This window comes from Heterodontus francisci, chromosome 32, assembly GCF_036365525.1.
Source record: "Heterodontus francisci isolate sHetFra1 chromosome 32, sHetFra1.hap1, whole genome shotgun sequence".
NCBI classification, from domain to species: domain Eukaryota; kingdom Metazoa; phylum Chordata; class Chondrichthyes; order Heterodontiformes; family Heterodontidae; genus Heterodontus; species Heterodontus francisci.
The window spans coordinates 10787141-10807734 of NC_090402.1; the positions used below are offsets into that span (position 1 = coordinate 10787141).

General features: G+C 42.1%; 1 protein-coding gene across 1 annotated transcript; it reads left to right on the forward strand.

The window, feature by feature from the left end:
• Window positions 1-713: 713 nt before the first annotated feature.
• On the forward strand, window positions 714-13812 carry LOC137347412 (transmembrane protein 250). The gene is made up of 2 exons (XM_068011849.1): window positions 714-816; window positions 12193-13812. The coding sequence occupies exon 2, from the start codon at window positions 12353-12355 to the stop codon at window positions 12770-12772; it is 420 nt and encodes a 139-aa protein (XP_067867950.1). The 5' UTR covers window positions 714-816; window positions 12193-12352; the 3' UTR covers window positions 12773-13812.
• Window positions 13813-20594: the final 6782 nt, after the last annotated feature.

The following is a 20594-nucleotide window of genomic DNA, read 5'->3' on the forward strand; positions in this document are numbered from 1 at the left end:
TAAACAGCAATCTGACAATGACCAAAATAATCTGCTTTTGTGATGTTGATTGATGGATAACTATCAGCCAGGACAGTGGGGATAACTCCTCTACGAAATAGTAGCCATTGAATCTTTTCTGTCTGCTCGAGAGGTCACACGGAGCCTCATTTTAACATTTGCATCCAAAAGACAGCACCTTCGAGAGTGCAGCATTCCCTCTGAACTGGCATGTCACCCTAGATTTTTGCACTTAAGTCCTGGAGTGGGACTTAAACCCATAATCTTCTGTCTCAGAGGCACATTTGTTACCAAATAAGCTACAGCTGACACACAATTTGCCTCTATAGATATATATATATACATATGTGTGTGTATGCAATATGTACATGTTTATATGTGTGTATGCAATATATATACATGTATATATGTGTGCATATGCAATCTATGTGTGTATATATGTTCATTTGCAATATATACATGTATATGTGTACATATGCAATTTATCTACATGTATATTAGAAGAGCTGTTGCAGACATGATGGACCAAATAGCCTCCTTCTGTGCTGTAACAATTCTGTGACTCTATGTGTGCATATGCAATAGATGTACATGTAAGTGTGTGCATATGCAATAAATGTACATGTATGTGTGTGTACATGTAATATATGTGTATGAACATGCCTGCATAGTATCTAATAGCCACTTTGATTCTCTCTGCAGGGCTCCGTAGCCGCTCTTTGCGACATGCCGTAAAATGTGAGCGGTCGCTGAGGAGACGGGAAGAAGCCTCCCCCTTTAAACAGCGCGAATGTTATTAGTTACAGGACGCAACATGTAAGTAAAACCGATGGATTGTATTCTCTCAGTAATCTCTTGTCTACTCTTTAATGCGGAGTGAAGGAACAGACTGGACAATAATGCGATATAAAGGGGGTGAAGGGCCTGGGCCTCAAGCCTGGGGTTCTTCTCACTCCAAACCCACCTCAAACTCTCAGCCAGTCCCGGCATTTAATGTCTCATAAAATAGTCACTGAGTCCATGGGCAAGCAGGAAAAAGCAAACCTTATTCCGTAAAGTAAGACCATGTTTAATGGAATTTAATTCTCTCTGAATCTCTGCATTTGAAATGTTTTCTTCCTCTTCGCCACAGCATCAACCTGACAATTGGTTTGGGTTTTGTTATTTAAGTCTGATTTTATTTTTCCTCTTTAAACATTTCCTTGGGGCTTGAGTGGCCTGATTAGTGGGAGACGCTTAAGTGCATTTCCCCCCCCCCCCCCCCCCAATGTTATGAACTGATAATTGATTGCTAGTTGTTTTCATTTTGCCTTGATGACCAGTATGTGTTGTGAGATGGTTTATCTCTCCAGGTGTATTGACGGTGTGTCACTGGCCTAGTAACCCTGCGACCCAGGGTATTGCTCTGGGACATGGGTTCGAATCCCACCACAGTAGAAGGCGGAATTTGAATTCAATTAATATATCTGGAATTAAAAAGCTAGTCTAATGATGACCATGAAACCATTGTCGATTGTTGTAAAAAAAAAAAATCATCTGATTCACTAATGTCCTTTAGGGAAGGAAATCTGCTGTCCTTACCTGGTCTGGCCTACATGTGACTCCAGACCCACAGCAATGTGGTTGACTCTTACATGCCCTCTGAAATGGCCTAGCAAGCCACTCAGTTGTATCTAACCACTAGCACCTCACTTGGACTGCAGCGGTTCAAGAAGGGAGCTCACCACCACCTTCTCAAGGGCAATTAGGGATGGGCAATAAATGCTGGCCTGGCCAGCGATGCCCACATCCCATGAATGAATAAAAAAAAAGTTGGGACTCTTCATCCCAAATAAAATACATCACTATAAGGATATGATACTAAGTGGGATGAAGAAATTATACCCAAAAAAGATATTTCCCAGGATAATCCTAGAGTAGTGAGCAGTTTCAGCAGTCCTAAAGTGAGTCTTAAATCTGCCCATCTTCTAACTAAATACTTCCTGGCATCAGTCTTAAGTTTACCTTTCACATCCTTGAACTTGTACCTTCTATCCCTGCTAGCCTGGCATATCGTATCCGAAATTTGTTTTTCCAGATGTAATTTCTTCATCCCACTTAATGTCATATCCTTCCAGTGATATCTCTTATTAGGAATGAAGACACCCAAGAGTAACTGTTCCTTCCTCATAGCACTCCCCTCCTTATGAACATATGTACAAACATACGAACTAGGAGCAGGAGTATGCTATTTGGCCCTTCAAGCCTGCTCTTCCAGTCTATAAAATCATGGCTGGTCTGTTTGTGGAGTCAACTCTACTTTACTGCCTACCCCCGATACCCTTTGACTCCCTTGTTTGTCAACAATCTGTCTACCTCTGCTTTAAAAACATTCAATGATCCTGCCTCCATCGCTCTCCGGGGAAGAGAGCTCCACAGACTCAAGAAAAAAAATGTTTCCTCATCTCAGTCTTAAATGGGAGACCCCTTATTTTTAAACTGTGTCTCCTAAGTTTTAGTCTTTCCCACAAGCAGAAACATTCTTTCAACATCCACCTGTCAAGTCCCCTCAGGATCTTTTATATTTCAATAAGATCACATCTCATCCTTCTAAACTTCAATGAATACAGACCCAACCTGTCCAACCTTTCCTCATAAGATAACCCCCTCATCCCAGAAATCAGTTACAGACCAACACCTTGGACCTCCCTCTATATACATTCCCTTGCTTATAGCACTCTCATTTTCTTAAAATTATTTTTAAAAGGGACACTGTCAATACACCTGAAGAGACAGAGATAACCCCCAGCTTCTTTCCACTTCTAACTGTCTCCTTAAATCCCTCTCCCCTGTTCTCTCCACCCTCACCTCCAACAACAAATGTTCATGGATTTATTTGTCAATAAGTTTGAGACCATAGATTCAACTGCTTTTGCCACATTGCTACCATCCCCTTGCTCACCAGCAAACAGAGGCGTGTGTGAGTCAGACCTGGTACACGTTAGGATATGAACAGCAAAGTTTTGGATGAGCTCAGCTTTAAGGAAGCTGAAAGATGGGAGGCCAGCCAGGAGAGCACTGAATGGTTGGTCTGATTATGCCTCCTGTGAAGTGCCTGGGGACCTTTCTTACATTCAAGGTGCTGTATAAGTTGTAAGAAACTGTTGGGTGCTGGAATGAGGAGACAAGAAGGTTGATATTCTGAAAGAATGAACTAAATGGCAGCGTTTTGCTGAATTTATAGTGTAATTTCCTTGGAAATAGCTTTTATTCTTTCTCTTGAACCCCCCCCCACCGCCCCACCACCACGTCGCAAATAAAAACTTTTGTCCACGTCTTTAAAACAATATGTTTGATGTACATATTATTTACTGAAATGTTGTGTCTTTGAGCTAAATGCACTTCACTGTTGGGTGCGTTGTGTACAGTGTAAAGGTCTTTGACAGATACAACACTGCCATGTTTGTATTTTACTATTTTCCAACTGCGCTTTCTCTTTTTCTCTTTCTGTCTCTTTACGGTTTTCTTTTCACCTGGAGAGAACAGAAGAAAAACTGAAAACTTGGTCAAGAGGGAAGGGGAGATTGCCCATGCATTCATTTTGGACATGAATTAATTTTAGAAGTGACAACTGATAGCTGGAAAGCCAGTTTATGCACAGTTTAACTGCAACTATACTGCCCTTTCATGTCCATGCAGCATCAATTTTTGGGTGTGCAGTAATGCAGTTTAACAATAGGGTTTTGATCTGCTTCTGGAATGCACTTAAACTAAGCAGTGTCAGAGGGCATCTCATAACACTTGGACATAGCACTAAATTGCAGCTAGCTCCAGTGCAGTGTTGAAGCCAGGTTTAAAAAGTGCTTGAGTTGAATCTGTTGGGCACTTTAGAAGTGTTAACCTTTTGAATCGTTAAAGATTAACCAGCTGAGGAGCAGGGAGTCACATCCACAGAGCTCTCTCCTGGTGAACTAAGTTGGTTCGCAGCCTGCAATATATCGTGGGTCTTCCTGGCTACATTTTGTGTTCTATAACTAATGTCACCAGCTTGTAATGCAATGTAATTGCAGGTTTTGGTACTGCCTTTAGCTGTGCACGTGCTTCTGTCCCCTCCCAATTGCTGCCAATTGCAGTGTGAAGAATCAACAGGGGAGGGCGGTAATCAGATCAGTAAATATACAGCAGACAACTTTGCTTCTAGTTAATGGCTTTCTCTGCTGAAATGCAAATACAGTCTTTGCAAAGCGAATCATATTGAGATTCGGGTTCTCTTTTTCTCTAAGTGGTCTGAACTGTAGGAGGTATGTAAATCCATAGAAAATAGGCTGCCAATAATGGCACCACTATTCCTGCCCAGGATAGACTCTTGAATTGGCCTTTATAGCCACTCCAGGCGCTGCTCCACACATCACTGACCACCTCCAGGCGCTTATCCATTGTCTCTCGAGATAAGGAGGCCAAAGAAATTCCTGCCCAGAATAGAAATGATTGGGTCATTCCTCTTCAATCACACCTGGAGATCACACTGCTATAAATTGATTTTATGCACAGAATTTGTATTATGTAGCTATCCTCCACTCACTACATTTTTCTGAAGACATCACCCTGCTGTCATCAGAAGTTGTTGGTGTAGATTTGGTCATGAGTTCTGTACACTGTAGTTCATAGAGGTTCTTTAAATGGACTCCAGTGTGCTCCTGAAATAGACTCTGTAGTTGTGCATCCTGCCCCTCCTCTAACTCATTTACTGACACAGTGGTGTCAGTAGACACTCTAGAATATATGTTCAAGGCGGTGATACTGATGCACTTATGACTACATTTATACTACATCTGTAGCATTGCTGCAACGTAATTTCATTGTACACACATGCTAAGAAGGTGTAGCGTAAATCCAGAGTCAGGGTTGGACTTGACTCTGGAACAAGACAGTATGAGACCTTAGGGGGAAACCTCACTGCTTGGGTTTGACACAGCATTGATATACTCCATGCCTCTGGGCAGCTTTTTAAAGTGGATTCAAGTTGATTTAAATATTTTAGAGAATGCAGATGTCTGCTTTCTCTAAATATTTAAATGTTAAACCTGGAGCGAACTCCATATGTGTAAGTGCTGATCTTGGACCAGTATCTGCATTATAAATGCGCCCTTAGAGGTAGTAAAAAGGTACAAATATGATTCCAGCTTTGGATCACTAACCTATGAGCCTAAGGACATTGTAAATCAGGTTAAAGGGGATATAAATGTACGTTCTTAAGATAATGAAGGGAGATATTTTCTGCAAAACCAGAAGAGGATTGGATACCTGAAGATAAGACGATTACTAAAGAAGCTTTGAGCTTAACTTAAATGCTTTTTAATTCCGTAGGAATGTTTATTATTTGAAAATTGCTAAATCTTTACCCTTTGATTAAACTGCTCTGTCTTATTTGTTAAGTGTGAGATGTACCATCACCTTTTTTTTGGAGCATTAACGAAGTGCTTTACGCAGTTGCTCTAGTCGTTTCCTGTGTAGATCAGCTTATTTATAGTGATCCCATTATGCTTGTAAGCTCTTAACTGTTGAACCTGCTGTGTGCACGTAAACTGAAGCTCACTGTCCACTTCGTAAACGATGGATATCGTTTAAATGCAAGATTTTTTTTCCAGCGTTTGATTACTTTTCCCCATCAAGAGTGTCAATGAAGGCATGATGGATCTTTTACTGAGGATATTTGCTTAAGCACTGAGTCATTTCTCAGGTACCAGCCCAGTAATAGTACTCTCACCTCTTAGCCAGATGATCACAGGTTTAAGCCACACTTTGGAGCATGAACATATAATCTAGGCTGACGCTTCGGAGCAGTAGAGGGTGCTGCATTGTTTGAGGTGCTGTCTGTTAGATGAATCATGAAACTGAGGCCTTGTCAGCATGCTCAGGTGGACATAAAGCACCCCAAGGACCACTCAGGAGAGTTCCCTTGGTGTTATAGACAATTTCTATCCCTCAACGAACATCACCAACATTAATAATAATAAAAACAGAAAATGCTGGAAACACTCAGCAGATCTGGCAGCAGCTGTGGAGAGAGAAATAGAGTAAACTTTTCAAGTCTGTGTCCTTTCCGATGCTGCCAGACCTGCTAAGTGTTTCCAGCAATTTTTGTTTTTAATTTCAGATTTCTGGCATCCGCAGTATTTTGCTGTTGTAGCGCCAACGTTATCTGGTCATTCATCTGATTGCTGCTTGTGGGAGCTTGGTACCATTTGGCTGTCAAATTGGCCGACACAGCAGTAGTGATGTAGAGCACTTCAAAAGTAATTGGTTTGCTGTGAAGCACATTGGCGTGCCATGAAGCTATGAATATGCTTTATTCCTACATATCTGCTTATAAAGGATAATGGAACAAATTTAGTGGGATAGTTTGCTTGCCATATAGAGTACTTCTAGTAAGAAACCTTTCTTGTAATAAAAGAGCAAAGCTTAATCATGATTGTGTTATTTGAATAGTTTCAATTTCTAACATTTTGATTCTGCAAAAATGTTTTTGCATTTGCATGTTTTGTTAGCTCTGTTGCTACCCTCTACACTGCAGAAGCTGTGAAGGAGAAGTGAAAGTTTATGCTTGATCACTGGAAAAATGCCAGTGCTTGGGAAAGCATCACTTCATAACTGTAATAAAAACAAGAAATGCTGGAATCACTCAGCAGGTCTGGCAGCATCTGTGGAAAGAGAAGCAGAGTTAACGTTTCTTCTTCCGAAGAAGGGTCACTGACCCGAAACATTAACTCTGCTTCTCTTTCCACAGATGCTGCCAGACCTGCTGAGTGATTCCAGCATTTCTTGTTTTTGTTTCAGATTTCCAGCATCCGCAGTATTTTGCTTTTACTTCATAACTGCATTTGGCCTCATTTTATTTAATACCAGTAGCACGATTTCTATATTCTGTTCAATTTTAGAATGTGGAGTTTGTGTGAAGAGTGATGGCTTTCAAATTCAGAAGAATTTAGTAGCTCATATTTTAGTTTTTCTTCCAAAAATTCTAAAGAGAAGCCTCTGTGTTGTGCAGATTTGTTGAGAGAGTTTGGTTAGTGAAGTAGGCAATGTTATTTTGAATTACATCATCTTGTTGGGGTAGGGTAGAGGTTCTCAGAAACTCCAGACGAAACTATTCCAATGCTCTCCTGGCTTCCTTCACATCTTCCACCACCCATCAACTTGAGCTCATACAAAGCTCTGCTAACCGGCATCAAGTCCCACTCATCCATCACCCCTTTGCCTTCTGACCTAAAGTGGCTCCTGGTCTACCAACACCTTGAATTTTAGACTCTCATTCTTAAATTCAAATTGATCCACAACTTCTCCCTACCTATGTAAGCTCCTCAAACTCTACAACTTTCCGAGAACTCTTCATTCCTCCAACTCTGGCCTCTAATGCACCACCACCCTCCCCCCACCCCCAATCCATTCGCCCACCACTGGTAGCTGTGGAGAATGGAAAACTTTTTTTAATACACCGAGCTTCATCTTCAAACATTCCCTTGTTGGGGGGAGCGCATTTAGATACAGAGTAAAGCTCCCTCTCCTCTGTATCAATAACATGACCGTAACTCCAACTTCAGAGCAGCACCTCCCATTGCCATTCTGTCTGTGTGACATTATTCTGGTTGGTCTGAGTGGGATTTTTTTTTATTATTGGTTCATGGGATTTGGGCAGCACTGGCTAGGCCAGCATTTATTGCCCATCCCTAATTGTCCTTGAGATGGTGGTGGTGAGCTGCCTTCTTGAACCGCTGCAGTACTTGGATTGTAGGTACATCCACAGTACTGTTAGGAAGGGAGTTTCAGTATTTTGACCGAGCGACAGTGAAGGAACAACGCTATAGTTCTAAGTCAGGATGGGTGTGTGGCTTGGAGGGAAACTTGCAGGTGGTGGTGTTCCAATGCAGCTGCTGCCCTTGTCCTTATAGATGGTAGAGGTTGCAGGTTTCGAAGATGCTGTCTAAGGAGCCTTGGTGAGTTGCTGCAGTGCATGTTGTAGATGGATTGCCAACTTCGTATGGAATTAAGGTCAATTTTGTAGTAAATTAAACACATATGCCCTGGAAACTGGATGGACTGTCCAAACTCATTTCACATAAGGTCCTTAGTGCCAGAACGTGTTTCAATCCCATCAGACAGGCCTGGATTCAAACTCTGGTCGTAGAAAGGCTAGTGTCTAACCCATTGCTGAACTCAGTCCCATATCCTGAATCTTCATTTCCATGTACACCATGGAAATAATGTTTATAACTGATCACTTTACAGAAATATTCGCTGTTTAACAAAGAGATTATAGGCCAGATTTTCAAACAGAAATGGGACCAGAGGCAGCCGGGCAGAAAAATCACTGTGGGAGAGCGGTGTGCCAGTTTGCAGGCACCTTCCTGCCTCCGGGCTGTTTTCAAGGAGACTGGGTCAGTGGTAAAACAACTCCTCGCCCGCAATTGGCGGGTAGTCAATTGAAGCAATACAGGGGCCTATGAAGGCCCCTCTCCTGTGCCGACTAGAATTTACCAGCGTGCACGCGGTCCCCTGCGCTGGCTGAAACATGGCCAGTGAAAGGAGGTGGCCTCCCAGCAGCAGATCAGGAGGCCAGCACTCCAGAATAATTTAAAGCTTCCCCCCCCACCCCCCCGCCAATTGTCAGTGTAGAAAGATGGCCACAACTGTGGCCGCAGACTACCCTGTGAAGTGGTTCCCCCTCCACAATGGCAATGTGGCAGCCGTGGCCAGTTTTATTTTCAAAACGTTTGGAAGGGCTGAGAAGGTGCTGCCATGTTGAGGTGCCCTCTCTCTCCCTTACCTGCATCAGCAGGCTGCCACTCTCTCAATGTTGGAGGGCTTCCTATTGGCCCTCCAGCATCGGGAGCCCGCTCACTGTCCTTAATTGGACAGCAAGTACGCCCTCGAGCCATTAATTGACCTTTCCTTGGAAAATCATGTCGGGCCACTATTTCTGACATGGCTTGAGGTCGGGACTCCAAAGTCAGGATCACATGCGGGTCCCGACCCCAAAACAAAAGTCTTGCCCTATGTGTTGAATACAGATCCGGCAGTTTTTTGTTTCAAATATTTTCAATGAGTGCAAAATTCAAGAGTAATCTGAGAGGCATGGCTAATCAGGAAAAAAACATGCACTTCAAACAAAAGGATCATGACTAAAATTACACCATTGATGGCCAAAGTGTATTATTATTTCTTCCATACTTCGTGTGCTTAGCAGTCCATCCACATTTAAACTTATTAACCTTCACCATATTCTCACTCTTCCTTCTCCAAGAGCATATTCATTCAATTTACAAGCAAGTGTGATTAGTGCACCCCCTGTACAAGCGTCAACATTAAGTTATTGTGCCTACTGAGAGACTGGAGTTATACTGCTCATTATACGCCACCTTTTGGTTAGGGAGAATGGAAATGGGAGCTGGTAAATTAGTTATTACGTTGCAGTTGGTGTGAAACCCAAGTGGTGAGACATTACTTACTGAAGATGGTTCTGCACCTCATGCTTAAAATGTGTTTTGGGTGGCTTCACAATCAACCTAGACTGAACACTTTGCTCTAGTGTGCAGCCAAGGTGGTTTTACACCTCTGCAAGATATTTATGAAAGTTGGCCAATAAATAAAGTGGTGCTTTGTTGTGTGGCTCCTGCGACAAGTCTAATTTTTCTATTTTAACAGGATGAACATGATATTTTTTAATTGGCATTTTCATGGGTATTTTAATTCCCTTCTTGAGTTCCTTCCAAGATGGTAGAAGCTGAATCTTAAGTACTCCAATCAGTTGTAGTGTATTGGCAGCACAATACTATACTGGTGATAGCTTGGCATGGAGCCACAGCTCCAACTGATCCTGTGCTTAAGTTTCTACTATGTTAAAAGGCACAATTTAGCAAGCAAATGTGTCCATAAAGGGAGATTAAAAGGAGAGCAATTTCCTATCAGAATCATCATGCCAACTTTTTTGCTGCGCAGGATTGTGTTTTAACAGCAAGGAGCTGGTCTTGCATTTGGTCTGCTTTTTATGGGCAATTTCTTTTTGTTTTGGAGGAAAATTTTTGTGGCTAATCATTGGCCTTGCCTAAAATGCTCCTTATGCTACATTTCTGGAATCTGTGTTTGGTTCCTGCATGTAGAAATTCAATTCCAAAATGTACTGATTCTTCTCTGCTTTTCATAACATTGCCCTGGTGTTAAAAACTGAGTCCACCTCCAATTGATGGTTGCTCAGTAGTTTTGCCTACCATGGTGTTGCTTTTAACCAGCATCTTAGTACTGATTTTGTGCTACTGAACCTCTGTGAATCACGGTAGCTGTTGTCTATAGCCTTGTTAATTAGTCTGCGACGTGGACTTGCAAAATAATCGCTGCATTTGGAGAGGGTAATGGTTGGTGAGTGCATTGCCTATGGCAGCTCTGTGTCCCAGTGTCAGCAACTGATATTATTGGTCCAATCTTGGAAATTTCACATTACGCAGATTATCAGCCCAGAGGAAGTATTGACCTGGGTGGTAAATATAATAATGGGATAAAATCTAGTTAGGTCTGTGCAAATAAATAAGACTAATAATATGCTACCATGTAAAGTATCGAAATCAGACATTCTTCAAGACCTGAGCTATTGAATTATGTATGACCTATCTATTACTAAAATATTTTTTACGCTTTCTTTCATAAGGTTAATTTTTATCACTTGTATTGGTTCCAACTTTTAAAAGTTGACCTCCAAAAGAGTTGAGGCCATGATTTCAGGATGGCTTTGACTTCATCTTCAGTCATCGTCCTTCTGGTTTTCTCCCAATTCCTGTCCAGCAGCCACATTCCACCCCCTCTGACTTTGAAGCACCTGCGATGTTTGGCTGTGTTTTAAAACTGCTGTGTGAGTGTAAGTTGTTACTAACCTGGGCCATTTTCTGGGCCTCTTTTTTTAACCTTTACTGCTCGGTTTATCTCGTCCTCCCACCTATGTTATACAACATTGGTGATGTTCTGCACTATGACTTTGGCCCATCATCTAGGTTTCTGTTTTTTTTTAATTGAATTTACCAGGAGGGAATCAAAGTGAACAGCAAGAAAAGAATAGAAACCAGCAGCATAGCTAAGGGTCAGATTCAAATAGTATATTTAATAAACTTTATGCAAAAATCAGAATTATATGTCACTTTACAAAGAAGATAGAAGAAAATAGGACAAAACATGTCAAATATGCTGGAGTGCCACTGGCAGATAACCTTTCTTGGATGGACAAACAGCTCCTCTTCCTCTTTTTCACTCCCCAGCAGGCCTTTCTGCTTCTCGATAATGGATGAATTAATTAGCCATGGGTTTATGGTGTTCACCTGCATTTCCCCCCCCCCCCCCTCCACTCACCTTCATGAATGATTGTATTCAATTAATTGTTGCATTATAAAATAGGCCAGCTGTATAACCCATAAATGAACCAAAAAATAAAATAAAATCTTTTTGAAACCAATTGCCAAAGAAAACAAAATCTACTGATGCAAGGAAGCAACAAAGAGAGATCATGATTGGGTCAAATGAGTATCTGCAGTTGTGAAACGACAGTTAAAAACTTAGAGGAAGTGTCACCTTCAGAACCCCCTTTTTAAAATAAGCTAGTTGGAAAGAATTATTCCAATTTATGTTTTTGGTAAACAGTGGGCTGTGATAACATCATCAGAGGTTCTAACTTGCACAGGTGATTGAACTCAACTGTTGGGGACCTAAGTGAATCAAGTATAGAGAGAATTAAAATCTCAAAAATGTAGGATTAGCATTTACTGTAAATGGTAACTCAGATCCCTCACTCTGTGACATGCAGTTACCTTTACAAGTTAGTGCCCACTTTCAGACTCTCATTTCTGTGTCAATTTGCCTCCCTTCTATTCTGTTAGATTGCTGATTCTTACTGCGATACAATTTCACAAGACTGGCAAAAAAAAGGCGGGGGAACGTGGGGCCAAGCGTGCAGGAAGGGTCTGATCTTTATCTGGTATTGGTACACCTGTATGCAAAGAATTCCCTTGTGCACATGAGGACTGAAGTTCTGCTTTTGTCCATTGCACCAAACCACAAGTCAGCATCTTCAGGAGAGATGGGGAGAATAGTGCAAAACCTCTCGGTAGAATTGAAGAATGCTCCTGTGCTACATTTTGTTTTGATGCAATTTAATCTTCTGCTTTTCTCTTGCAGGAATAGTTTTCAGAAGAGAAATGGCAGATCATAGACAGCTGACGAACAGGAAACAGTGGGGAGCTGTTAACCAGTAACAGACGATGATTTGTTTGCCGTTATCAAAGTCACTTTTCCTGGGGCTCCAGTCACCGAGGGCACATTGCAGCAACCTGCCTTGATGCCTGTAATCCCAATCCCCCGCCGGGTGCGTTCCTTCCACGGCCCCCACACGACATGTCTGCACTCGGCATGCGGCCCTGTACGGACAACGCACCTTGTCCGGACCAAATACAACAACTTCGACCTATACTTGAAATCGCGGTGGATGTATGGCTTTGTCCGCTTCCTGCTGTATTTCAGCTGCAGCCTCTTTACGTCCATACTCTGGGTGGCATTGTCCATCCTTTTCTGTATCCAGTACTTCTCAATACGTGTGTCCCTGCGCTTTCAGTACAAGCTCTCCATAGTACTCCTGTTGCTGGGGCGCAGGCGTGTTGACTTTAACACAGTGAACGAACTGTTTATCTATGGGATCCATGTGACCATGCTGCTAGTTGGAGGACTGGGCTGGTGTTTTATGGTATTTGTTGATATGTAAATAAGAGTGCATGTGAAAAGAAACAGTTTTGAGCATTACAATGTAATATATATTGTTTACAATCCTGTAAGATGTATTTGATTTTTTAAAAACTTACTAACTTAAAATACATAAACCAAGGATTGTTCCCTTTCTCTGTTTCCCTTTAAACCCCCCACCCACCCGCCAACCCCACCCCCCCCCCCCCCTCCCCACCCCCAGCTCACTTTGATATGGCGTTACACAAAACCACTATAGACCTCAGCAGTGACTCCATTGGTAAATCTACTGCCTATTCTGGAATTAAGCTACACAAACTAGAATGGTACCCAGTATCCCTGGTTTGTACTAAGTTACCTGATCTTCATGCCATGGAGGTAGGGCTGCTACAATTGCCCTTGATGACCCATTGCTAGGGAAGAGGAGAAAAATAATGAGCCTGTGTTTCCCAGCCTGTTTGCTATCCAGTTACTGCTGCAGAATATGTGGATGTTGGGTGAGGACAGAATAGGGTAGGGGGTGATGCACTCCAAGTTCAAATGGTCTGCTGTAACTCGTGGACCAGGCTTGTGCATGAAGAGCCACTTGTGTGAGCGACTGGGAGCTGCATGATGCCTGTGGAACTGTACAGGAAGAAGTTCATAGGAGGCGTAAAATGGTTTAAAAAAAATAAATAAATGGAAAGACTATCGCAGTTAGGCTGTTAAAAATCATTGGAAAGATTAAGGCTGAGTAAAACAGTTCCAAAATAGAAGGGATTAAAGTGGAACATGGTGAATAAGAGAAACTGAAAGGTAAATTGACGAAGTAGAAAAATTTTTTAAATTGCTACTGTCAGTGTTTGAATCAGAAAACAGTGCAGGGAGCTGAGGTACTCTTCTCACAGTTTACATTAAGCACTGCACTGGAGCAATGTAGGAGATGAAAGATTGATTGATTGGAATGGGAATTCAACAGTTAGTTGAAATAATGATCCACAGGGAGGATACGAACATCAATGGGTGCAATTGTGTAGTGGCTATGTTGCTATGACTAGCAAGCATGAAACTTTAATCTCAAATCCCACCAAAGAGAATTCAATATATCATCAATAGGCTGCTGGATTGCCACGAAAAACCCCATTGATGTCCTTTAGGGAGTGAAACCTGCCATGGAGACGAGGCAAAGTTATTTTACGGAACGAGGTGTTATGATCTGGAATGCACTGCCTGTAAGGGTCGTGGAAGCAGATTCAAAGTAACTTCCAAAAGGCAATTAGATATATACTTGACGAGGAAAACTTTGTAGGGCTATGGTGAAAGAGCAGAGGGTATAGAACAAATTGGATAGTTCAAAGAGCTGGCACAGGCATGATAGGCTGAATGGCCTCCTTATGTGCTTTGTGATTCAATCAGATCAACCATGATCTTGTTGAATGGTGAAGCAGGCTCGAGTGGCCAACTTCTCCTAATTTGTATGTTCGTACTCTTTGTTACCTAGTGTGGTCTACTGCTGACTCTGGAGCACACTCTGTGTTTGACAGTGCTTTCTGAAGTGGCCTCGCAAGCCACTTTTTTTGTTGTAAAAATGGTAGGAAAGAGCCCACCACCACAGTCTCTAGGGATGTAAAATACATGTGGTCTTGCCAACATTGCCCACATCCTGACTACCTTGAATGAATTTCTGAGCACAATAATATGAAGGAAATCAATGAACATTATTAGAGATCCTCATTAACTCCAAAATCTTTCAACTTCAATTTCATGTTCATTCAGCTGCCTCACACCTAGGATTGAATGTAGTTCTGAAAATTTTAATCTGAAATATTTTTCATTTTAAATGCTTAAGCATTATATTTCAACATCAGACAAATACAATCGTGTGACAGCCCTAATGCATTACATCATTCAGTATCTGAATGTTGTATTTAGATGTACAATTTTCGAAAATCCATTAAAGACTTATTGCGTCATTGTGTTAATTCATGTTGAAATTTGGTGCACCATATGTGGGGCAAGTGTTTTCAGTCAAATCCAGTCAGCCTATCATCTCCACTAGCTCCAGGCCTTCTGGAAAATTGCAGCAGCAAATCGCACCACACCTGTTGCTTTTGTCGGGCCCTCCTAAATTAGGTGCAGTAGCTCTACCTTAACTGAATTATTTTAGGTCAGTTTAGGCAGCTTGCTTTGAAATGTTTGTCCTAAATTGGGATCCCTTGGTACACATATTTGCATTTCTCTTTCTGACCTACATCCAAAGACTGTTATAGACAAATGGCAAAATGGTTCAAAATGATGAGCAGCTTTAGATTGCTGTTGATTTCACATCTCCCAACATGGTGTAGTCCTTCAGTTCATTAATGGCTTCACTGGCTGAATGAGTGCATGGTGAAATGTATGATGAAGTTTGATCTGGCCATTAAAAGATTTATATAAGTGGGCTTTCCAAGATATTGATCATAGGTATTCTCATGATGTATTTTGCACCCAATCTAACCTGTGCCGCCTGTTCAGAGGGCAGATGTAATTGCTTGTAAACTTAAGGCTTGCGACCAATTATTTTTCTTGCATGGAAAACAATCTTTAAAAAAAAAATAGTTTGATGCCTGAAATGTGACAGATGTGAGCTCGATGCAAGACTTTCACCGATGATATTCAATTACACAGGTTATATTTGTAAGTGAAATAAATTTAGACTCTTCTGTGATCAAGTAAGTCACGCAATTAAGAGTGAGGTACTATATTGAAATTTCCATTGTTCGTTCAAATCCCTGTCTCTATTTGTTCTAATCGCTAGGGATCAGTTATCTTTAGAATTAGCCCATTCTCCAAGTGAAAATGTGTTGCATGAAACACTCAGCACAATCTTATTGACACTAAGTTTCAACTAAATCTATTCACAAGGTTGATACAGTTGAGTAAGATCATTTAACCTATCGTAGCTCATCCATCCTAAATTACAGCATTCAGCTCTTGCTTGAATTATTCAAGAGCGTTAGCCTCTAATACCATAACTGGAAGTTCATTTCACATGTTGATCACTTTGTGAACGAGAATGTTCAGTTATGAGTCCTATGGTTGTGTTTAGTTACTTTGAACCTGTTACCTTCTTTCCCCCCACCCCCTCCTTGGATCCTCTTACAGTTTAATTTGAAGCACTGTTTTGGATTTACTTTCTCTGTGCGGTTTACTATCTTGTGCTCCCTTCTCGGTCACTTTCTTTCAAGCCAAGTTTCTTCAGTTTTTTCCTCATCACTCAGTCCTCTGACAGCAGGGAGCAGTCACGTGGGTCTTCTTTGAAACACTTTGAATGTCTACTTTTTGCTTTGGTGAGCAGACTATGCACAGAGCACCATGCAGTTTAAGCCTGGCTTCTGCTCATTTGTACTGCATCATTTTGTATGTCTAGTTCAGTGTTTTATTTGCTGCTTGCAGTGACCAGACCTGTTGTTTGTTAATCTACCAATATCCCTGGATTTCTTTCAATTCCATCCTTAGCTGTTTCAACACCATTGACTACCAGTGTTGTCCAATTTAGCAGACCCTCACCATGATTGTCAGCAGTTCAAAATCTCATCGCTTACTATCATCAGATTCTGTGCACTCAAGAATGTATTTGTTTTGAGCTCTTCTAGCCTATTGAAGACAGCCATCTTTTATTCAAAATACATTTGAATTATCACCAATTACGAGAGATGTTAGCTTTATAATTTACCTAGTGAATACTTAAATGGATGATTACTATATTAACCATTTTCTGTCCATCCTTCATCAGTCATGTTGGCAGCCTTTGGAAGTTATGATGAACCTTTACAAAGCATTGGTTCAGCCTCAACTCGAGTATTATGTCCAATTCTGGGCACTGTACTTTAGGAAGGATGTGAATGCTTTAGAGAGGGTGTAGGTTGTTTGGCCTTGGAGAAGGGGCGTTTGAGAGGAGATTTGATGAGGAGTCTAGACAGAGTAGATAGAGAGAAACTCTTCCCATTGGTGGAAGGATCGAGAACTAGAGGACACGGATTTAAAGTGATTGGCGAAAGAACCAAAGGCGACGTGTGGAAAAAGTTTTTACGCAGCAAGGGGTTACAATCTGGAATGCACTGCCTGAAAGGATGGTAGTGGCAGAATCAATTGTGACTTTCAAAAGGGAATTGGATAAGTACCTGAAAGAAACAAAATTTGAAGGGCGATAGGGAAAGGGTGGGGGAGTGGGACTAGCTAAATTGCTGTTGCAATCAGCCGGCACAGGTTTGAGGGGCCAAATGGCCTCCTCCTGCTCTGTAACAATCTATGATTCTTTAGCGTTCTCGCTTCTTCTGTCTGACTATTCTTTTACTGTTGAATGCTGAAAAAAAATTAGTGTTCAATTTTATGCTCATTACTGCATCCTTTTTACCCCTCTGACCACCCTTTTAATATGCTGTGATTGTTCTATTTATCCCAATGTCACCCTCCCCACCACCCCAACCTTTGTGCCTTCATGGTTTATGGAACTCATATGCTGATGCAATGCCTTTTTAACATGATGAAATCCTATTATTGATGGTGCATATACCTAGTTCCCTGTAAATTGTCAGTTTGTCCAGTTGATTTCTTCTCTCCAGTGTCAGATCTGTTGCACTTGTGATATTTGTGACACAGTGGGCCCCCTGCCCCATAAACAGTTTACACAACTGAAAGTAAAGGTGGAAGGTACCTTCTCAACATTGCACAAAGGAACAGATGATCGGGGTGGATTCCTATGGATGGAATGCCCCACTGGCTTAGACTTGTGTGCTACACTACTCTGGCATTCTCTTCCAAAAGAGAAAAGCAGATTAATACTCAATAAATATCTTTAATTTACTTTTTCAAATAAAGCATCTGCTTTCCCCCCCCCCCCCCCCCCCCACCCCTGTTTTGTGACCTCCCTGACTTGCTCAGATCTCTGTCAAGTGTCTCTAGGGGGTGTATGAGATGACTAGCCCTATTCCTTATATAATTTATTTGTCTTTCCACCTCCCCAGAAGGCATGACCTTGTCTGTGCCTCAGGAATATGACACAACAGTATAGTTGTGACTGATGATACCTACAATCGTGGATCACGATCCCTCGATCTCTACTGTGTAGAGCCCTTGAAATTCAGGCATTGCTATCTATTGTGTGTCCATTCTGTATATTGACAATCCAGTCCAGAACCATTCTGTACGTCTTGCTCTGCAGTGTGTGTGAGTTGCATTTGAATTAGCTAAAGAGGCAGCTGATTTTAACTATTTCCATCATGTGCATAGAATCCACTGAGGTAATGCCGCTTGATTTACATCCCTTTAGTCCAAATCTAATCTCATTACTCAGTGTAAATGGAACTAATTATAGTGATAGTATTACTTTAAAGCAGTTTTGGCCCATTATATATTATTGACTAGAAATTGCATTTCATAAAACAAAGTCCTTTAAACTTCAAATGTAGCATGTTCTGAATAGTCTTTATACAAACAAACTGACAAGGTACTGTATGTCACAGCTAGGTCACCATATAATGATGCCTGGTACACTGTTGTACTTAAAGTGCTGATCGTTGCTGTTTTTTATGGTCTGTTTGTAAAACTATAATCTCCTAATGAAGTATTTGCCAGAGATGGGGAGTGAATATTGTTACGACCAGGTGAGAGGGGTCTAGGGGTTCCCTATCAGCCTTTGCCTGGTTTAACCGTAACAGGGTTTAATTTTTTTTAAAAGCACCGTGTTTTAGCTCTCCCTTAGTGAATCCTTGTTCACCGCTTTCCAATTGTAAGGCAAAGAAATCAGTTCAGTTTCCTTAGATTTTAAACAAGAAAGGTAGAAGTTTATTAATCTTAAACACTAATCTGGTTACTGACTACGAATATGCAACGCGACCAGGCTAGCATGCATACGCGATAAACACACACGCAAATAGAGACAGAAAAGTAGAAAACAATAAAGGGGAAAAGTTTGAGGCAATAGATGAGTTTCTATTTTACTGTCCTTTGAGTTTGCTGTGAAGTCTTTGGTTGCCGGTCAGACTTGCAATTCGTTGGGGTCCAGTGTACACTTCAACTTGTTTCAAGGTCTCTCTTGAGGTTTACGTGTCTTCCGTGGGTCCGGTGGCTTGGGAGAACGAGAGAGAGAGGCTTCTTTGCTCCAGGTTCCAGTTCAAACAGCCTTCTGCCTCTTTCTCTGTGGTACAATTTTTAAAAAAAACCCAGGTTGCCCAGCAGGTTGGTCATGTGACTAGCTGGTTTGACCACTTCTGTTTGTGGATTCTGCTATTTTAGCAGTCATCATGGAATGTGAGTGTCCTCACCTTTGATGTCTGGTAATCACAACCCATTTTGGGTTGTGGACCAAGGAATAGCCCTTTGTCTCTCCAAGCACTGTCAGTATGCAAATTTTTTATAGCCAAGTGTCTGGTGATTTTTTTAAACAAGTCCTTTCTTCACTCCAGCAACAGTTTAAAATCAATGTTCATATGACAAAATTAATATGCCTCATTCTTGGCAAGTGGGGGTCTGCATGACAATATTTAGAAGGTTTTCCACCTGCCACACTATGGGTGTGGTCTTATCAAATTGAAATTGTCTATTGTAAAAGTTGCTTCAGAGGAGGAGAGGGGAACTGATGGGTTGTCATATCGGCTAGGGATTAAACATAAAGTGTGTAATTAGTTGGCTTTGCAACTGTAATTTAGAGCTCTGTGGTTTAAAACTGCTGTGGTGTATAAGATGGTACCAATAGTATTTCACAAGATACTTTTTATTGTTCTCTCTTAGCTCATCTCTTCCATGAGGCTGATCCAGTTGCTACCTTGATTGCCTCCCTGCTTAACCCCTGACTACTCAACTACACCTCCTGGTTGATATGGTTAAAGGCTGCTATAGAGGGTTCCTCTCTCCGCCACCATCCCGCCCGATTATATGTTGTCCCCGCCTCCAAAGTCACTGCGTGGGAGAGCATAAAATTCCCACACCGTGTGGGAAACCGTCAGTCATTGTGATTTTCCCCAGAGTGGCCAATTAATGGCCAAAGGGTGGGCTTGAAGTCCAATTAATGGATTCAAGGGTTATGGGGAGGGGTGGTGGGGGCAGGCAGGAAAGTGGACTTAAGGCCACAATCAGATCAGCCATGATCTCATTGAATGACGGAGCAGGCTTGGGGGCCGAATGGCCTACAGCTGCTCCTATTTCTTATGATCTTTGGCCCTCTAGCTTTGAATCAGAAGCCTTCTAGCTTGAAAGCAGCAGCAGGCTGCCATAACAGGTAATTGAGGGAGAGGTTGCTTCAAAATGGAGGCGCCCTCTCTTTTTAAAGTTTGAAATAACAAGTGACCTTTGCAGCCAGGCCACCACTGTTGGGTGGGGGTGGGGTTTGGGGGGGGCCCCCTTCACGGGGTGGCCTATGGCTGCTGCTGCACCCAGGCAGGCACGGAAGGCCTCTAGACCTTCCTGGAGCGCTAGACCCCGGTCTACCGGTGGGAAGCCACCTCCAGGCCTCCTCTGGGAACTGGGAGGCCGGCTGGAAAATTCCAATCGACCTCCTTCAGTTGGCCTTACGTGCCTGTTAATTAGTTGAACTGGCTACCTGCCGCATGCGAGCGGGTAGCCCTGCCACCCCACCCCTCCCCCAACAATCCCGCCTCCGGGAAAATGGCCCTGGCACGGGATGGAGCCGGAGAACCGGAACGCAGGCTAGCTCTATTTTTAGCGCTCGCTCGCTTCCATTCCCTGCCCCAGTGGGGACTCAAAATCTAGCTCCTAATCTCTGCCTCATGACCTATGCCTGTTCCTCATTTATTTTACCTTCGCCTTCTGTAAAGTGATGTTTTCTACTTTACCGATAGTAAAGATGATGAAGACAAGTTGTTGAG

What these genes read in the sequence shown, in the direction of transcription:
- LOC137347412 (XM_068011849.1), top strand. Translation starts at nt 12,353, where the DNA reads ATGCCTGTAATCCCAATCCCCCGCCGGGTGCGTTCCTTCCACGGCCCC.